The sequence below is a fragment of the Piliocolobus tephrosceles genome, unplaced genomic scaffold (assembly GCF_002776525.5).
Source record: "Piliocolobus tephrosceles isolate RC106 unplaced genomic scaffold, ASM277652v3 unscaffolded_41, whole genome shotgun sequence".
NCBI lineage: Eukaryota > Metazoa > Chordata > Mammalia > Primates > Cercopithecidae > Piliocolobus > Piliocolobus tephrosceles.
In genome coordinates, this window is record NW_022325420.1 from 1,789,494 (window position 1) to 1,811,317 (window position 21,824).

The window sequence follows — 21,824 nt, forward strand, 5'->3', positions numbered from 1 at the left end:
AGTGAACACATATATAAATATCATGGCTACTCCAATGATTAATTTCAGAATTTCAAAAATTATATAATAAACTATTCTTAAGATCTTAAGTTTTTCCCTTGCTGTTTCCCCAAACACAAAACCTGCCATTTAATACATTTACTTACTCTCCTCAAATGTTTTGAGATTTAAAAAATATATATAATTATATATATATGAGAAAAATATGCTCATATATATGAGAAAAATATACTCCTCCAAAATATACTCGCCACCATGGCATTTATTTTTCTATTTCGGAAGTCATTTTTGAAAGTCATTTTGAAAGGTGTCCAATGTAACCGTCAGTAGAATGTGCTATCATTTCTGCTTAAGCAGACAAATTACTGTATGTTAAATGAAATCTATTATCAATCACAGGCTACTAGTTAGGAAAAAAAAGGAGACAGTGGTAGAAGTCAGTTCCCAGTTTCCTTTGGGGATTCACATTTCTCTCCCTGTTTTCCTTCTGCACACCTTGAATGAAGAGGTTTAAAATGGTTAATGCCTCATGGTTCCTGGACTTCTAGGGGAAGACACCCATGGTGACCACACCAACTGCCTATTTATTGATTTCTTTAAACTCTTAGACTCAAAGCACTTAATCTCCAAAGCAAAAGCTTCTAGGGAAAGGAAATCATGAACTTGAAGTCTACTTTTTAACCATTCATAAATATTTCTGCTTATCCCTTACAAATACCCAAACAGTTCTGTGATGCTACTTAACATGGGTGGTGTAGTCTTCAGACATGAAGAATTTGAGTGGGAGGAGGGATAAGTGAACAAGGTCTCAATTAACTTTGCTTTGACACTCAGCTAAATCTGGGTGAGTCACTTTCTTCAGTTAATGGAACGAGATCATAAAAGATTAATGAAAGCTGCTTTTGGCAGAAAAGAGCAGGATCTAGATAGCTATAAAATTTAGTTACTTAATCATCTTAAGAGACAAATATAGAAGTTAAAGGAGAATTATAGGAGTAGATAAGGTACTATGTATCCCACTCTTCAGATTCTGTTCATTTAGGATTGCATGTCTCTCTATAGTTCATAAGATGCTTACCTACCTCTTTTAATATCTCAAACACAACCCCATCTCCTCTCATACTACAGTAGTCAATGATGTGCAGATCCCCAAAACGCCATGTATTTCACACCTCCATACTGTGCATGTGCCTGTCCCTCTGCCCAGAACACCTTAGCATCTACTCATTTTGGAGAACCTCTTCATGATGTTTCCAGAAGCAGAAATTAACAACACCACTGTAGCATTTACAATAGCATTTTTTTTCTATAAACCTTGCAAAAATCTAGGTTTTATCTGTCTCTAGGTTCCTATTATTTAACACAATGCATAGTGCAAACTATATATACATATATATGTGTGTGTGTATATATATATATATGCCCTGCATGATTATAGATAATGGGCTAACTAATTAATTTGAATATACTGCATTACCTTATGTCATATTTAAAAATAATCTTTAATAAGCACATTTGTTTTAGGAAAGGCAGCTGGTTAACTGGTACCACTTAAGTAATAGCATTTTCATTTAAAAAAGTGAAATAAAATTATTCTTATTAAGACTATAAAACATATAGTTTTAATATTATGTAACATTGTTTCTCTAAAATAATATATATTTGAAATTAACTGCATTTCCTTAAAGTATTCCGAAATTAAACTTTCCACTGACAGATTATTCTCCCTTCACTCTGGTTCTTTTTTTATAACATCCCGATTCAACTATATCACAGCTAACAATTTCAGATTCTTGTACTGTTATGCCACTCATTTTAGACTGTACATGTTGACCTTCTGTACTTTCTTAATATTTAATTCTATGAATATGTACCACTGCAGATACATTATTCTCAAATCAAAGAATCCAAAGTATGAAATTTTAATAGCACAATAGCTAATCTAGAAGCTACTTACATTGTTTTTATTCTTTTTTATGTTTTCTTGATAATAATAGCAATTTGTCTTTCAATTATCCCTGATTTCATATCTTAACTGTGGTATGTGCTATCTTCTATCTTAGTGTTTTAAAAGTTTCCTTCATGCCTTAATGTTAATAATTAATACGTTACTGGCTCTGACTCAAAGTAACGTAAATATCCTTTTTCAGAAGAGAGTTTCCTGTTTTTCCACTCCTGATGCTAATCCTGAAGCTCTGGGACAAAGGATATGACCAAATGATGGTCATCGATGTCATGTGGCAGCCCTGGCAAGGTTCCCTTCTCATTCTTGTCCTTTCCTTCTTGAGTGTCCAGACATTGCCTGGCTGCTGCCATCCTGCACATTTCACCAGAACAGCCCTTGATCCTGAGCTTCTGACTCTTAAGCAAGCAACATCTTTGAGATTTTCTAGGAGATTTGTGCTGCCAAAAACAAGGGGCCACATAAAGGTACACACATACAGAAGTGAGACTGTTACAGTTAGGAGGAGGAGTCTCAAACCTTTTCCTGAAACATGGAGAAGGTGGGGTAAATCTCATTGACATACACCTGAACCAGGTTCCAGCAGCTCCGCTGGCTTTAGATCCTTCCTGCCTCCCCAAGGCCTGCTCATCTATTTGTCTTCTCAGGCTATTCCTTTCTATAAAGAACAGACTAGTTTCTGTGATTTATATTGCTTTGCCTTATCTTTTCTTTTTAACCTTTGTTGGAATATAACAAAAGAAAAAATATACAGGCATACATCATTTTATTGAACTCCTCTTCATTGAACTTTGCAGATATTATGTTTTTTACACATTGAAGGTTTGTGGCAATCCTGAGTCAAGCAAGTCTATAAGTTCTATTTTTCCAACAGCATGTGCTCACTTCTGTGTCTCATTTTGGTAATTCTCACAATATTTCAAACTCATTCATTGTTATTATATCTGTTAAGGTGATCTGTGATCAGTGATCTTTGGTGTCACTATTGCAACTGTTTTGAGGCACCATGAACTGCTCCCATATAAGACAACAAACTCATTCAATAAATGTTATGTGTGTTCTGACTGACCAGCCATTTCCTCATTTCTTTCTCTCCGCTCAGCCCTGTCTATTCCCTAAAACACGCCAACATTGAAATTAGGCCAATTAATAACCCGATAATGGCCTTTAAGAGTTCAAGTGAAATGAAGAGTCGCACATCTCTCACTTAAGTCAAAAGCTAGAAAGGATTAAGCTTAGAAAGGCATGTCATAAGGAAAAGCAGGTCAAATGCTAGGCCTCTTGCACCAAACAGCCAAATTGAAGGCTATGAGAAAGGTAAGGAAGCTGCAGAAGAAAAGTTTGAAGCTAGGAGAAGTTGGTTCATGAGGTTAAAGGCAATAAGCCATCTCCATAACATGGAAGTGCAAGGTGAGGCAGCAAGTACTGATGTAGAAGCTGCAGCAAGTTATCCAGAAGATCTAGCTAAGATCATTGAAGACAGTGACTAAACTAAACAACACATTTTAATGTAGATGAAACAGCTTTCTATTGGAAGATGCCATCTAGGGATTTCATAGCTACCGAGAAGAAGTCCATGTCTGGTTTCAAAGCTGCAAAGGATGGGCTGATTCTCTTGTTAGTCGCTAATGAAGTTTGTGAGTTTAGGTTGAAGCTAATGCTTCAGAATAGTAAGCGATTACTATTCTAAAAACATTAGAGATTTCAAGAATCATGCTAAATCTACTTTGCTAGTGCTCCATAAATGGGACAACAGAGCCTGGATGACAGCACATATGTTTCCAGCATGGTTTACTGAATATTGAGACTTCTAAGAAAATAAAGATTCATTTCAAAATAGTATTGCTTACTGACAATGCACTTAGTAACCCAAGGGTTCTGATGGAGATGTACAAGAAGATTCACAATGATTTCATGCCTGCTAACATAATATCCACTCTGCAGCCCATGAATCAAGAAGGAATTTTGACTTTCAAGTCTTACTATTTAAGAAATACATTTCATAAAGCCACAGTTAGTGATTGCATGATGGATCGGAGCAAAGTAAACGGAAAACCTTCTGGAAAAGATTCACCATTCTAGGTGCCATTAACACACTTGTGATTCAAGGGAGGAGGTAAAAATGTCAACATGAACAGGCATTTGGAAGAAGTTGATTACAATCCTCATAGATGCCTTTGAGGGATTCAAGACTTCCGTGAAGGAAGGAACTGGAGATGTTCAAGAAATAGCAAGAGAATTCGAAATAGAAATGGAGCCTAAAGATGTGACTGAATCGCTAAAATCTCGTGATAAAACTTGAATGGATGAGGTATTGTTTCTTATGGATGAACAAAGAAAGTTGTTTCTTGAGGTGAAATCTAATCCTAGTGAAGATGCTGTGAACACTGTTGAAATGACAAAGGATTTAGAATATTTATACAAATGTAGCTGATAAAGCAGTGGCAGGGTATGAGAGGACTAATTCCAATTTTAAAAGATGTTCTTCTGTGGATAAAATATTATCAAACAGTGTCAGATATTATTCAGAAATCTTCTGTGAAGAGTGAATCACCGTGGCAAACTTCATTGTTGTCTTATATAAAGAAACTGCTATAGCTAACCTAGTGAGTAAGCAGCCATCCACATCAAGGTGAGACCATCTACCAGCAAAAAGACTTGCTGAGGGCTCAAATGATTGGTACCATTTTTTAAAACATACAGTATTTTTAAATTAAGGTACATAGGTTATTTTTTAAACATAATGTTATTATACACCTAATAGACTACAGTACAGTACAAACAAAAATTTTATATACAGTGTGAAATTTTTAAAAATTGTGTGACCTGCTTTATTGCAATATTCACTTTGTGGCAGTGGTCTGGAACTGGACCCACAATATCTCCAAGGTATGCTTGCATGGCATTCAGGGAAAAAAAGTGTCTTGGCTGCTTTCTAAACAATTTGTTTTCATAATTTCTGTAAAATGATTATTATTTGTCCTTATTTACAGGGGTACTCTTTCTTTTTGTTTTAAAATCAATCAAAGATAATCCTCAAGCTTTTCTTTCAAATCTCAAAACTGAAAGAAATTATAGTTTTAGCTCAGACATATAAAGAGCTTGGAAGTCATCACTCCCACCCTTAGAATAAAAAGCTGGGCAAGCTGCAAATCATTGACTTTTATTGAACTTCTCAGAGAACTGAGGGTGCAGGGGAAACCACTAACCAAAATCTAGAAAGACGGGCAAATCCAGAAAGACGCAGTACTTGGAGCAGAAGTTGCTGTATGCGATGAGTGGTAGAAACATTTACTTGTCTAGTAATTTTGAAAAATTACTAGGAGCTGGGTGCAGATAGTAAGAAATTCCTGGAGCCACAATCATAAAGATGCCCCCAAACTTTGCTGGACTTTCCTTTTAGTTACCCCACCAAGTTCTCACAGTGAGGATCCAAAAAGATCCCCATATGGCCATGGCAGAAAAAAGGAGGAGAAAGTCATTGTTCAATCTCCCAGATCCTTCTCTTCAACAAAAGCAGAAAGGTTTTGCCTGAGGAAAACACTGAAAACTTATCCCAGGTGGAGGAAGAAAATACCACCCCACTCCAGCCCCCTTGACTCACGTACTGAAAAGCAAAAACAAAAAACAGAGTGAACAGGAGACAGTACTTCAGAAAAAGAGACTAGGAAACTGCAGTCAGGGAAGAGAATGAAGAACACGGTAGTAGGAGGGAGCAATCCTTCTAGACCAGAGACAAAACCACGAAGGTTATAGGTCCACTAAAAGATTGAGATTTAATCAGATTAAAGGACATTCTATCTCTCCAACACCTTACCACAACACCAACACAGTTCCAGGATGACAAGAGTGGATTGGTGACAGCTAAAAGAGCTGTAGGATGTAGACTTTCTCTGGGGTGGAGTACTTAGGGAAGCCCAGTCAAAAGGGGAAACAAAAATAAGGATACTGGAGGAATTTGAAGTTTCTCGTACTTATGGCTACAAGAACCATTAAACATTAAACACAGCTCAACTCCTACTCAGATTAACATAAATATTCATATGAAAGCCTTAGTTACCTCAGTTCTCAGTTCTCTTTACCTGATATATCTGGCTTACAACAAAAAAATTATGAGGCACGTCAAAAGCAAAAAAACAAAAGAAACAGTCTGGAGAGATAAAGCAAGCATCTGAACTAGATTCAGATATGAGACAGATGTTAGAATTATCAAACAAGGAATTTAAATTACTATTATTAATAGGCTAAGGGCCCTAATGTAAAAAGTTGAAAACATGCAAGAACAATGAATAATACAAGCAGGAGATGGAAACTACCAAAAAATCAAAAGGAAATGCTAGAAATAAAAAAAAAAAAAAAAAAAAAAACATCGTGAAAGAAATGAAATATGCCTTCGATAGGCTCATTAGTCTATCGTATTAGCAATCCTAATACTTGACATTGCTGAGGAAAGAATCAGCGAGCTTAAAGACATGTCAATAAAATCTTCCCAACCTGAAATACAAAGAGAAAAAGAGTTGAACAAACAACAGAACATCCCAGGACTATGGGATAACACGGGTGATACAAATATGGGTGACATAAACATATCTGGAATACCAGAAAAAGAATAAAGAGGGGATAGGACAGAAGGAATATTTGAAGTAATAATAGCAGCGAACTTTCCAAAATTAAAGATAGACACTGACCCACAGATACAGGAAGCTCAGAAAAACACCAAGCAAAAGAAATACACACATACACACACACACACACACACACACACACACACCCTCCTAGACACAGTATATTCAAATTGCAGAAAAAATGAAAGAAAGAAAAACTCTTGAAGGAAGCCATAAGGGGGAAAATAACACCTTACCTCTAAAGGGTAAAGGATAAGAACTACATTAGACTTCTCATCATAAATCATGCAAACAAAAAGACAGTGTGGTGAAATTTTCAGAGTGTTGAAAGAAAAAAAAACTAACAGATAATTCTATATCCAGTGAAATCATACTTTAAATGTGAAGAATAAACAAGGACTTTCTGAGACAAAAACTGAGAGACTGCATCACCACTAGTCTTGGCCTGCAAGACATGTCAAAAGAAGTTCTTCAGAGATAAGGAAAATAGTATCAGTAAGAAACCTGAATCTACATAAAGAAATGAAAAAGCATCAGAGGAAGAATACATGAAGGTAAAATATATATAATATTTTATTTTTCCTATTTTTAATTGAGCTAAAAGATAACTGTTCAAAGCAATAATAGACAGAATATATTGGGGGGTTATAGTATTTGTAAGTGAAGTGAATGACAGCAATGTCACAAGGGATGAGAGGAAGGAATTGGGTATACTCTATTGTGGAGTAGCTGCAGTACACATGAAGCCTTATAGTATAATGTTATCTGAGGGTAGGCTTACATTATTTAAAAATGTGTATTTTAAACTCTAGGATAATCACCAAAATTTTGTTTCTTAAAAAAATGTATAAACAGTACACCAAAAGATAAAAAAATGGAATTCATATAAAGTGTTCAATCAAAATTAGAGAAGGGATAAAAAGTAGGGGAGGGCAAAGAACAAATGCATGGAAGTGGTAAAAGATTATAAAATTTAATCTAAGTATATTAGTAATCACCTTAAATATGAGTAGCCTAAACATACCCATTAAAAGAACAAGATGATCCGTCTGGATTTAAAAAAAAGAAAACTTCGGCCAGGCGCGGTGGCTTACTTCTGTAATCCCAGCACTTTGGGAGGCCGAGGTGGGCAGATCATGAGGTCAGGAGATCGAGACCATCCTGGCCAACATGGTGAAACCCTGTCTCCACTAAAAATACAAAAATTAGCCAGGCATGGTGGTGTGTGCCTGTAATCCCAGCTACTCGGGAGGTTAAGGCAGGAGAATCAGTTGAACCCAGGAGGTAGAGGTTGCAGTGAGCTGAGATCACACCACTGCACTCCAACCTGGGCAACAGAGCAAGACTCTGTCTCGAAAAGAAAGAAAAACTTCAAGACCCAATTGCACACTGTCTACAAAACATCCACTTTAAAAATAAAGACTTAGGTTAAAAGTAAACAGATGGAGAAAGAGACACCATGTCAACCTTAGTAAAAAGAAAGCTGGAGTGGCTATATTAGCTTAAGACAATGCAGACTTCAGAAAAAGGAAAATAATCAGGGATAAAAAGGAATACTATATCACGATAAAGGAGTCAATTCTACAAAAAGACATAACAATCCTAATACAAATATATGTACCTAATAGAGTATCAAAATATAGGAGACAAATACTGATAGAACTGAAAGGACAAATAAACAAATCTGCTATTTTTTATTGTTGTTATTGTTCAGGTCAATGCTGAGCAAGGACAAATCCACTGTTATAGTCAGAGATCTGAAATGCAAGTAGGTTTCAAATCACGGAAGACTAAAACCAGGGTGCCCATAGTCCAGCTGATCCTTTAGTAGGCAGACAACTTAAACATATTTTAAGCTAATAACATAAACTCATAGGAACATGGAAATATATTTTATAACCTTGTAACATCTAGTATATTCTCATCCATATATAGTAACTCATTTAGAGGTCTTATAATTTCTTTGTTTTAAAATCAATCAAAAATAATCCATAAGCTTTTCTTTCAAATCTCAGAACTGAAAAGAATTATACCTCTAACTGAGACATAAAAAGAGCTTGGAAGTCATCACTCCCATCCTCATAATAAAAAGCTGAGCAAGCTGCAAATAAATGACATTTCTTGGACTTATCAAGTCTTTTCTTATAGACTCTAGCCACTATAGAAGAAAACATATGTTTTTTCACTCAACTTGGATTCCCTCATACCTACAGAGGTTTTGGACTTGAATAAAGCTTAACAAATGTCTACTGAATATCTGAATCTGAATTTTCCCACTGAATCATGTTCATCAACATTTATTTGTACAGGTGAGCTACTGTTTCACTAAAAATACAAAGTTCCAGCTGAAGTTACCTTTTAAATAGAAGATTTTGGTTTTATAGTCATCTTCTACTATTATCAAATAACTACCTGGCTTAATAAAACAATGAAATCAATTACGGTTAGTACACAAATTGTTCACAGAGTTAAAGTTCCACAGTGATTTACTATTAACTCTATTAATTTGTTGATTTGAAATGATCCACAAATTACCAATGCAAAGTAACCAATATGGATATAACTCTGAAATTAAGAGATGATTTGCAAAAGATTAAAAATAAAAATGTACATTATAGAAGTGTAACTCTTAAGGAATACATAAATTTTTAAGTGTCAGAATTTTATCAATTTAAGTTGTATATTAGGGCATAAATAATTTATACCCTCAACATAAACAAACAAAATGCAAATACAGAAGGACCACATTATTAGACAAATCATTGGGTCTAAAAACTGAAAACTGTGAAACATGATCTTATCCCCCACCAACTTTTTTTTTTTTTTTTTTTTTTTTTTAAGACGAGTCTTGCTTTGTTGCCAGGCTGGAGCGCAGTGACATGATCTCAGCTCACTACAACCTCCGCTTCCCAGGTTCAAGCAATTATCCTGCCTCTGCCTCCTGAGTAGCTGGGACTACAGGTGCGCACCACCACACCCAGCTAATTTTTCTATTTTTAGTAGAGACCAGGTTTCACCATGTTGCCCAGGATGGTCTCTATCTCCTGCCCTCAAGATCCACCTGCCTCAGCCTCCCAAAGCTCTGTTACAGGCGTGAGCCACTATGCCCAGCCTTTATCCCATTTTTGTATGTATAGCTAGAATAACAACTGAAGAGAAAATATAATATAGACTCTGTCATCTCTTTAAATTACATATTTCAACAATCATCATCAATTTATTTCTATCTGGGTGAGCTAAATTAAAAAATTTGAAATTTCATTACTTCCATACAACTCAGAAGATCAGCATCATATCTTTATAAAATACTATTTTGCAGTGAGAAATACCTATTTATTATAATTTGCCAAGCTTCCTCGGATAGGAGATGATTTTCATTTTACTCTACAGGGCATGGCCCATTTATACCTAATAGACACAAACTGATGTCCTAAAATAGGGCACATAGGGACAATTATTTACTGGATAAGAAGTACTGATATTCTTCCCCTTCTACTAAATACGTCTTTCAAAACTGCTCTCATCACTATGTGATTTATTAAAATTCAATTTTGCTCAACTTTCCAAGTAAAGTGATTATAGCAAGTAAAGTAGATCTTCATAGGCTTGTAAAAACTTCATGTTTATTCCACGAGTCAGACAGGGGAATGGAAATCATAAACCACTTACCTGACATGCATTATAAAGGAGCTGGTGTTCTAGTTTTTTAATACCCAGAATCTGCTGAAACATTTCATAGAGTTGTTCCTTGCTCAGAATAAGTTCAGACACTGCACTTAAGGTCATTCTATTTGGCTGTTTGCACAAGTCCTCTTCACCCCTGTAAATGGCATCATATTTGGCTATCCATGAGCTCAACACTGTCTCTTTGCTCAAGCCATCTATTTCTGGCAAACTCCGCACACGTTTTTCTATGTTTTTCTTAAATACTTCTCTGAAGTCATTAGCAGAACATCCTCCACTCTGAACCATTCTGGCCACTCGGTCACTCTTTAGAAAAACCTGAAAAACAAATGAACAAAAAACCCAATTACAATTAGGTGTGGGTGCTAACGCCACTTGCTTTCAGCAGTCCAGCCAGAATTTCTACAAATATTTCAGCCAAATAGTCCACAATGATTCAAAATGTTTTATAATACATGGTAACCAATGTCATAACGGTGGCCCCAAATCTGTCTAAAATGTTAAAATGTTTAGGAGACACAGCATACAGTTAAAAAACAAAAACAAAAACCTGTAAGATAGTTTACTTTGACCTGTATGTCTCCCACCTCTAAAACTAAATCCTTTAGAGTGACATCCTTATGAATGTGATTTATGCTCTTATACACAGACTCCAGAACTCTCTCATGCCTTCCACCACATGTGTTCAGAGTGAAAGGACAGCTGTCTGTGAATCAGGAAGCAGGTCTTCACAGACACCAAATGGGCTAACACCCTGATTTTGGACTTCCCAAATCTCCAGAACTGTGAGAAATAAATGACCATTGTTTATAAGAAAAAAAAAAAAAAAAAGATTAGGAAAACTGGAGATATGAACCCAACATCCATACCTGTGTCTGAGAGTTCTAGTTGGATTTTCAGCAAGGAGAGAATCCTCTATCATTTGAGTGTGGACTTGAAGACCAATAGTAGGGTAAGTCTAGTATCCAAGTCTATATTCATCATATGTAATTTTTATTCAAAATTGCCCAACAGCTGGGAGGCTAGAATATACCTGTCCCCATCCCTGATTTTACCACCTCTGCAACTTCTCACACACTTATCATAACTAGGAAGAATGGAGGCTTGAAAAAGCAATACTTCTAAGGGACTTCTAATTGTCCATTACTACTGGAAAGAAAATAAAATAAAAACAATGACAACCATAGGGTAAGATGTTCATGAGATAGGTAGCAAGGGTTGGGTAAAAATAAGTACAGTAATAAGGTCATATTTGGGAAGAGACATCAGATTTGGCCTTAAATCTCTCTATTCTGCTAAGTTATGTATCTAAGTATCAGTTAAGATTCATTAAACATCTATTATGCTGTCAATATTCCTAAGAATCCTCTATAAGCCATGTAAGACTGCTTTTATTATTGCTTTATTCTTTCCATAATGTCAAAATACTCTCCCAGAAAAGCCTGCAGGACAATTTAATAGAACCTCCATAAATTTTTTGCTGTTATTGAGCTTACAGAACAAAAATTCATGTCAACTTTCTTTTTTTTTTTTGGAAACAGGGTCTCACTCTGTCGCCTAGGCTGGAGCCCAGTGACACAATCACAGCTCACTGCAGTCTTGACATCCCAGGCTCAAGCAATCCTCCCACCTCAGCTTCCCAAGTAGCTAGGACCTGCAAACACACACCATCATGCCTGGGCTAGTTTTTGTAATTTTTTTGTAGATATGAAGTCTCACTTACGTGGCTCAGGCTGGTCTCAAACTCCTGGGCTCAAGTAATCCTCCTGCCTTGACCTCCCAAAGTGCTAGGATTACAGGCATGAGCCTCAACTTTTACCCTAATAACTGACTCATTATAGTGATGTACTCCCAAGTTATGATCATACTACTTGCACCACACTTCCATGCCTGTCTGCATGTGGGCAAGCAGCACACCTGCTTGATACAGTCAAAGTGGACTCACTTGAACCCCTGGCTGGCATGCTCAACCACCTGACCCCAAGCCTTTTCCCTCCACTTTAGTTCTCTCTCTTAAGGTCACTCACACTAACTGTTTTTCTTGTTTCCTATCTTTGCTCAATGGCAAGAAGATTCCTGGAGCTCAAATATTTTGGTTGACAGACTTACATACTGAACCACTGATAGTAAATTCTGCATTGGCAAATAAGATGCTCCTCAAACTACAATGAGGTTACATCCTAATGAGTCTGTCATAAGTTAAAAATATCATATTAAAAAAGCATTTCATACACCTAACTTACCTGAAACATGCTCAAAACACTTACATTAGCCTACAGTTGGGAAAAAAAAATCATCTAATGCAAAGCTTACTTTATGATAAAGTATTGAACATCTCATGTAATTTGTCAAATATTATACTGAATATGAAAAGCAGAACGGCTATATAGGCAGTCAAAATATGGTTTCCACTGAGTTGTATCACTTTTGTACCATTGTAAAGTTGAAAAATCATACGCAGAACTGTCATGAGTCAGGGATCCTCTGTGTGTGTAACACATTCCCAAAATTCTTCCTCTGTCTTTACCAACTCTGGCTCAATTACTTACTATTGGAAAGTCTCCCTGTCTTACTTTTTATGTTTTTAAGGCAACACAAATTAATTCTTAAGTGACAGGAATACGAATAGTGCTTTAAATATTTCTATATCAAAGACAACAAAATTGAGATGTTTAACAATATGTTTTGTCTAAGAATGCCAAGAACTACTTCAGAACTCAGATGTGTCTCCACCTCCCTTCTCAACCTCATCTAATCACTCTCATTGAGCAGTGACATTTAACATAAACAAACTGTATATTTATAACCTGCATAAGAAGTATTCAGACGCAATTTAAAACTATATTCACAAAGATTGAAAGTATTTATACATATGATCTCATATATTACCTTATATACACATAATTTTGGTCTATTTGTACCCTAATTTCTGCAATAGTTGTATCTCAAGGTGGAACTCAGGGAAGCTCAGTAGTTAAAGGGATGGACTCTGCCAGATATTAATCTGTTGCTTCTCAGCTCCACTTTTCCATGTTTCCATTGCCCTGCCTATGTCAGCTGACACAATTTTTTTTTTTTTTTTTGCTCTGTCACTCAGGCTGGAGTGCGATGGCATCATGTCGGTTCACTGCAAACTCCGCCTCCCAGGTTCAGGTGATTCTCCTGCCTCAGCCTCCTAAGTAGCTAGGACTACGGGCATGTGCCACCATGGCCAGTTAATTTTTGTATTTTTAGTAGAGACAGGGTTTCACCATGTTGGTCAGGTTGGTCTCGAACTCCTGACCTCATGATCTGCCCGCCTCAGCCTCCCAAAGTGCTGAGATTACAGGTGTGAGCCACGGCGCCCAGCCATCTAACACAATTTTAAGCAACGTCGGTAGAGGCTGCCAGAGGATGTACACTGGAAGAAAAAGGGCTCTTCTTCCTGGTTCTCTTCTTACCTGAAGGCATGTGGCAGCAACCCTTGGCCAGCTTTTCTCCAGACCCCTCTGAATGGTCTCCCAATGTACCATCCCCACTGGCAGATTCCCAGTGAGTTCTGCAGTGTGGCACCCCTCTGTGGACAGCTTCCCCCTAGAACCCCAGAAGGCCAATGCCCTGCAAGTCTCCCTACAACACTTGAGTGAACTACTGTGCCATGCAGTGAGACACACCTTCTCCAGTGAGGTCTGGATTTCAGCCCTGGGGTAGGGGGGTGCCTCTTTGGGTACTCTGTTCCCTATTTCTGCTACTCCTATATTCTTTAGAGTTTTCTTTACCCATAGTAACCAATTTATTATTGTTTATATTAAGTGTTCCCTGTTCAATTATTGTGTGTTCTCTGTCTTCATAGTGCACTCTAAATGATACAAAAATACCGAAGAGCTGCAGCATTGTCCCTATAGGAAAATATTCTAAGTCAAAACAACAAACTTTGAGAAATTTAGTAATGTGTGTATAGTTTGACCAGCAAGATATAAAGTGAAGTATGAATATCTTAGGAGGGTCATCAGAAAACCCTTTAATTGCTTAATTTCTAATACGCTAAGTTGGCAGGCATTTTATATTTTCCAAGTTCTTCTGACTAACGGAGTCAGAGCTAGATTCCACCAAGTAACCAAACCACATTTTTGAAACAAGGACACTAAGAAACTTACATTTTTGAATTCATTTCCCCTGCAAAACCATACCTGAAACCATACTCAATCCAATCAGATGTAATATAATCAACATTTAGTAAGTGTTAACAACATTTCAGGGATTCTACTAAGTGTTGGGGGCACAAGGAGAAATGAGCCAAAGGCCTTGCCTTCAAACAGTCACAGCACCTGAGAGAGACAGGATACACATGAAAATAATAGGGTGACGACAGCAATGGATTTATAATAGGGTGACGGCAGCAATGGAAACCCACACAGAGGGAGAAAAGGCAAAAGAAAAGAAGTTATTAACTCTGTTGGGGGGGCAGAGTATGAGAGGAGAGGAGCACAGGGCAGAGACAAGAGACTCATGTTTTGAACAACCCATGAATTGTGTGACAAGGAAAGAGAAAAAAAGGATACTTCAAGAAAAAGAAAGTAAAAGAATAACGGCAATAAAGCACAAAAGAATAACACTGCAAGGCCTTTTGAGGGAAATACAAGGACTTTCATACTAGCAGGGACATTCACTATAAGAGTAGGGGCCATGTGGGGGAGGGAGGACTCTGGGCTCTATCTGGTGACGCAGAGGTCCAGGGTAGCTGGGTAGCCAAGGTGCTAAAATGGTGAGAAGCATGCGTTAGGTAAATGGTGGCAGCACCAAGGGTAGACAACAAGTGACCAGAGCAGACACTGGGACATCAGTTATCACATGAACACAACAGACCTGGTGGAAAACAATAAGGGCTAGGACTAGGCTAGAGAGAAAGGTGGAGTTAAAGAGGATTTGGGAAATAGAATGAATGTGTCTTGGTAATTTACAAAATGTGGAAACATAAAACAGGGAAAATTGGAAAATTGCATGTTTTTTACTGGGGTGTCTAGATTCCAGTAACCAAAAATAAAGAATACAGGTAGAAGCCCATGTGTGTGCATTTGTATATGGTGGTGAATGTTGGGAGAGTCATGGAAAATCAGTTTAGTTTTGGTACAGGTCAGCTTTGGAGACAAAGTATGGTAAAAAACAAAACAAAACAAAACAGAAAGAATCAAGACAAAATCTTCTGAAATGCCTACATTTTAAATTTGGCAAAAGAACTGGATCCATGGCAGGTTGGTGGTGTCAGAGTAGAAGAAAAAATATGGATTTACTAGCAGTCAAGAAAGGAGATGGTTTCAGGATAAGAGAGACAGAGACAGTCTCAGTCAAGATAAGAGAGATAGAGACAGTCCCACAGGCCTTTTAAAAACCTCCCTTTGTCCATTTGTCCATCTCACCATGAGAGAGAGACAGAGAATTACCAAGTGCCATAAGAGAAATCAGGTCAAATGAAGAGAGATTTGCTGGTTTTTTATCATCGCCAGGTCACTTTTGACAGACAAGATTTACTGGAGTGGTGAAGAGCAGAAGCTCTCCTCTCCAGAGTGGAAGTCCTGTCTTCCTGCCACCTTATTCATCTACCTTATTCTTTCATGTTGCTCTGTTTTTGTTTCCGCATATAACATCATCTGACATGCATTTATTGTGCGTCCCCCCACCAAAATAGAAGGTAACCACCTCAGCAGCAACTTTGTTTTGTTTGCTCAAAATCCAGTACCTAACACAGAGCCTGTCCCTTAGTGACAGCTTAGTAAAAATTTGTTGGCCAGCGCAGTAGCTCACACCTGTAATCCCAGCACTTTGGGAGGCCAAGATGAGCAGATGGCTTGAGCTCACAAGTTCGAGACTAGGCTGGGCAAAGTGGTGAAACCCTGCTCTACCAAAAATACAGAAAATTAGCCGGGCGTAGTGGCACATGCCTGTTGTCCTAGCTACACAGTAGACTGAGGTGGGAAGATTGCTCAATCCCAAAAGCTAGAAGTTGTAGTGAGCCATGATCACACCAGTGCACTCCAAACTGGGTGACAGAGTGAGACCCTGTCTAAAGAAAAAAAAATTATATATATATACACACACACACACACACATATATATGTTGAGAAAAAGTAATTACTACCCCCACACACTGAAATCTCCAGAGATAAACAGGAGGATTATACAAGCAACTAACTCACAGGTGTCCTACAATACTGATGACTGTGGGAAAAGAACCAGGGGATGGATAAATATCCAGTAACTGGAAGTCTAGAAGTGACATATTGAAAGGCACAAGCTCCAGAAGGAAATGGGCTTTCACACAGGGGAGGAAGAGCAACGACCTGAAAGTAGGAATGAAGACCCATTCTCTTGGCCCTATGTGGAGAGGACAATGAAAGGCCCACCATCATAAGAAGGCTACATTTCCCCTCTGCCCTCAGTCTGCTGATTAGGTGTGGGACCTTCCACATCACACATACTCTGAAGGCCATCACGAAGCGTGATTCATCAACCTTTAATTTTACTTAAGCTCCACAATTTAGATCTCTAATATCACTCCTATCTCTCCTTAGGTGTCCCATTGGCACTCTAAATAAGTCTCAGAGTTCATGACTTTTCCAATATTTGTTCTGCTTCCTGCTTGCCTATCTCAGTGAGTGACAGATCCCAGTTTCCATCCTCGAGGGCCTGGAAATCATTCCTGACTCCTCACATCCTCCATGCTATATTCCCCAACATACAACTTGTCCCTGAACCCTGCTGATTCTATCCCCTCAATTCCTCTCAAGCCCTTCTTCACCTCTCCATCTCCCACAACAGTTCTCCCTCCCTTTCCCTGGGGCTCAAGGGATAAGAGCAAACAGCCTTGCAACTGGTCTCTGCCTCAGAGGTTTTTCTGGCAGTCACCCTATTCCTACTACCATTTTTTCCAAACTTATTGTCAATTGGCATATATATATTTTTTAAACACTGATCATTTAAATCCTTCTACAGCTTAAAACTGTTTCATTGGTTTCACTGGTCTTCCACCGAAATCGTCACCATGGCCTCTGAGTTCCCACTTCAAAAATGTCTCAAACGAGGCTGGGCACAGTGGCTCATGCCTATATCCTAGCACTTTGGGAGGCCAAAGTGAGAGGATCGCTTGAGCTCAGGAGTTGGAGATCAGCCTGGGCAAAACCCTGTCTTTACAATAAAATTTAAAAATTAGCCAGGTGTGGTGGCACATGCCTGTAGTCCTGGCCACTCGGGAGGCTGAGACAGGTGGATCACTTGAGCCCAGGTTTTTTTCTTTTTTTGACATGGAATCTCACTCTGTCATCCAGGCTGGAGTCCAGTGGCGCCATCTCAGCTCACTGCAACCTCTGCCTCACGGGCTGAAGCGATTCTCTCGCCTCAGCCTCTGAGTAGCTGGGACTACAGGCACAGGCCACTACACCCAGCTAATTTTTTTGTATTTTTAGTAGAGACGAGGTTTCACCATGTTAATTAGGTTGGTCTCGAACTCCTGACCTGAAGTGATCCACCCGCCTCAGCCTCCCAAAGTGCTGGGATTACAGGCGTGAGCCATGGTGCCCAGACATGAGCCCAGGAGTTCTAAGCTGCAGAGAGCTATGATCTCGCTACTGCACTCCGGCAGTGAAACTTTTTTTTTTTTTTTTTAATAAAAAAGTCCAAACTTCCTCCTCTCTGGTTTCATCACAAGTTATTCTTCCTTGCTGGATCTCTGTGCTCCAATCCCACAGGCCTTTTAAAAACCTCCATTGTCTACCTCACCATCCACTAATTATCTTAGTCGCCATTCAGATCTCCACCCAGTTGATCCTTCCTCAGGAATTTCTTCCCGAGTCACCCAGGTTTGGCCAGATCCTGTATCGTATGCTGTTACAGGACCTTTTCTTTTTTCTTTAAGATATTGATCACACTGTTACTGTAATATTTAAGTAAAAAATTTAATTCCCATCTCTTTTCCTTACTGAACAGTAAGTTCCATGAAGTCAAAGACTGTTTCATTCACCATTCTATCTGTAGCACCTAGCACTTGGCCAGGTACATAGATAGCAAGCACCCAGAAAATACCCACTGGATGAGTGAATGAGTGGTTCGAATGGTTAAACCAATGATTTAATTCCCCCATCCATGCGCTTGTATAATTTAAATAATTAATGAATCGGGAAGAGGGAACAATACTGCAGAGGAAGAAATCACAATGAATAACATCACAGAGGAAGGGCTGGACTGTGGTGGCTCATGCCTGAAATCCCAGAACTTTGGGAGGCAAAGGTGGGAGAATAACTTGAGCATAAGAGTTCGAGACCAGCCTGGGCAACATAGCAAGACCTCATCTCTACAAAAAAATGTACAAATAACCATATACAGTGGTGCACGCCTGTACTCCCAGCTACTCGGGAAGCTGAGGTGGAAGGATAGCTTGAGCCTAGGAGTTTGAGGCTGCAGTGAACCATGCAGCCTGGGTGACAGAGTAAGACTATCACTTAAAAAAATACTACTACTACTACTAATAATAATGTTGCAGAGGAAAGAGGGAAAGAGTGAGCCTAGTCTTGTGAGAAGCAGCTGATCAACTGCCTGGAGAGCAGGGCTCTCAGTACAGTGAGAAAGAACCCCTGGATAAGCAAAGAAGAATAGGTACAGAGATGTAATTTGATACAGGAGGCAATGGAAAACACTAAATAAGTAAGGAAGTGACATGTTGAAAGATTATTTTTAGAGAGTATTTAGCAGAGGAGTAGTAAGTAGGAAGGCAGAGGTGTGAGCAAAACTAGGGCAGACTTTAAAGCTGTGAAACCCATACACTTGCATAATTTAAATAATTAATGAACCAGTAAGATTTACTGATTCCTATTATATGATCATATAGGAAAGGAGTATAAAACATGGACCTTGTCCATATGAAAAGGGGAGGAAAGGATATCGGGGGAAGGAAGCATAATGAGTATTGTCCCAAAGGAGAGGGATTAGTTTTGTGAGTAAAATAAATTATACTGCCTAATAAATATAATATTATCTAACACTTCCTATAATCTGTGTTCTTACAGAAATAATAATAGAGTTTAAGACAATCTTTCAGGCTTATCAGTTATGAAAGTAACAATGATGGGTTTAGTCTCACTAAATATAAAATACCTGAATCCTACATCCTTTCATAACAACAGTTATCAAGTTAAAGGCAGGTAAAGTGTGGCTACATGTGGAAACTGGTTCCAGAGCTGGTCTCCAGGCATCAGTGGTCACCCTCCAACTTTCTGCTGTGGGACCCAGGATCCTCCATGAAATTCTGCCTGGAGTACCAGCGGGGCACCATGCTGGTGTCGAAGCTGTCATGGGAATTCCTTACACTGACAAATTCACCAAGGAGCAGATATCCTGTCTCCCTAGAGCTCTTCCTGTATTATCTTCTTTAATCCTCACAATCACCCAGTACCCTCTCCAATATCATTCTCTTTTAAAGGTTAAGTGGTTTAAGCTGAGGAGATAAGTAACTGGCTCAAGGTCATACAGCTACTGGGAGAATAGAGACCCAAATACTGGACCTTTGGACTCTAAAAACACTACTCCTTTACTCCCTTTCTCTCCCATTCCTCCACCCCAGCCTGGGTGCACCTTTGGAAGCCAGATGTCCTGCTGGTTGCTGGCCAACACCTGTGGAATTATCCACCAGTGACTTCTTCTTGTGAAAATGCCACTGGGCACACACCTTATTCAGTGTGGCGGTTAGGAACCTCACGTCAGAAAACTATGACATACTACGTATGTCACATTTGTCCACATTTCAGTAAATTTTAACTTACATATGGCCTTCAATCTGAGCACCACCAACTGCCACTCTTCCCATTAATCTACTCAGCTTATATACCAACTAAGTCACTGAATATCTTAACAAAGTCGTGGTGAACTAATAACAAAAGTGAAATGTGATTACTATAACAAGAAAGTGTATCTGCCAAAAGTAAGTCTGCTCAGCTGTCCAAATAGGGCTTCAAACATACTTTTCCACAGAAGCCCTTATTGTTCGCACATTGCTGTTGATTTGAACCATGCACTACTTCTTTGATTTAAAAGAATTTTATAATGATGAGAAAAACATTATCTGCTTGCCAAATCATTGTGGCAATGAGATGTTTCCAGGAAGGCTGCCAGCATGTGTTCAACAAAACGTTGAGAAAAGTACAAGAGGCCCATTTATAAGACATGCCTTTTTCTCCTTAATAATACCAAATAAAATATTGTCTCATAATTTCCGTAACCTATGCTGTCCTTGGAGAAACAGCGATATAGTTTTTAAAACTATTTTTCAGGTGTTACCAATTCAGGAAGCTTTTCAACTGTAGTGAAGTTTAGTCCCACTAGAAATCAAATAATTTATGGTTTTCCAGTATGTAAATACCAGTATTTTTTTTTTTACATGGAAACATTTTACTTCCTGATTCATACATGTTGTAATCCAAACTTAAAAGAGATGTACTTTAAAAAGGAAAATCTGAACCTTACATGTGCTGAAGCTCTAAGACACGAACTGTTTTACAGGATGGAAACACACTAAGGCAGCATTTGTCCATCTGTGGGACCTGGCTGTGACTCACACAAAACAGAGTCCTCTGTGGTGACACCAGACACAGAAACTCAAAGGAGCCCAGTGCTCCATTCTGACTATGCGCTCCAAGAAGACCTGTTAATGCCCTAGATGTGTAGAAAGAACAAGGGTCACATACCAGAAAAGACGAGTGTGCCTCCTCTGATTTCAAGTGAAAACTCTAAAGCGATGTTCTCTCCTTTCATTTCAAGTTATGTTTTGGAAAGGCATCCACCAAGGTAAGTTAAATGATAATGTGTACTAATTTTTTTAAAAAATTATCCAGTCTATCATTGATAGGCATTCAGGTTGGTTCCAAGTCTTTGCTATTATAAATAGTGCTGCAATAAACATACGTGTGCATGTGTCTAATAAAGAAAATGTGGCACACATACACCATGGAATACCACACAGCCACAGAAAAAAGAATGAGTTCATGTCCTCTGCAGGGACATGGATGAAGCTGGAAGCCATCATTCCCAGCAAACCAACACAGGACCAGAAAACCAAACACCACACGTTCTCACTCGTAAGTGGAAGCTAAACAATAAGAACACATGCACACAGGGAGGGGAACAACATACACCAGAGCCTGTTGGCGAGTGGGGGGGGCGGGTAAAGGGAGGGAGAGTGTTAGGACAAACACCCAATGCATGCAGGGCTTAAAATTTAGAAGATGGGTTGATAGGTACAGCAAACCACCATGGCACAGGCACACCCATGCAACAAACCTGCATGTTCTGTACATGCATCCCAGAACCCAAAGTAGAAAAACAAAAAAGAAGAAAAGAAATTATAACCTCTCGAACCTCAAAAACAAAATTAAAGACCTATTCATGCATCTTTTGCCAAAGGAAACAAACTTAAGGTAAGGGGGTGGGGAGGAGAGCAATAAACTCTGGGAAAAGCCACTATAATCCAAAACTTGATGGACTGTCTAAATTATTAAAATATTCTTTAAAAAAATGAGTAGGTTCCTGCC

At 38.5% G+C, this 21,824-nt stretch overlaps 1 protein-coding gene across 17 annotated transcripts in view; it reads right to left on the bottom strand.

Moving 5' to 3' along the window:
• LOC113224832 (calcium-dependent secretion activator 2) overlaps positions 1-21,824 on the bottom strand; it is a 567,701-nt gene that overhangs the window by 341,768 nt on the left and 204,109 nt on the right. For all 17 annotated transcript variants that reach the window (XM_026454354.2, XM_026454360.1, XM_026454352.1 and 14 more), the window contains one exon: positions 10,258-10,590. In XM_026454354.2, the coding sequence (XP_026310139.1) occupies positions 10,258-10,590 (333 nt within the window). The remainder of the gene's footprint in view (positions 1-10,257; positions 10,591-21,824) is intronic.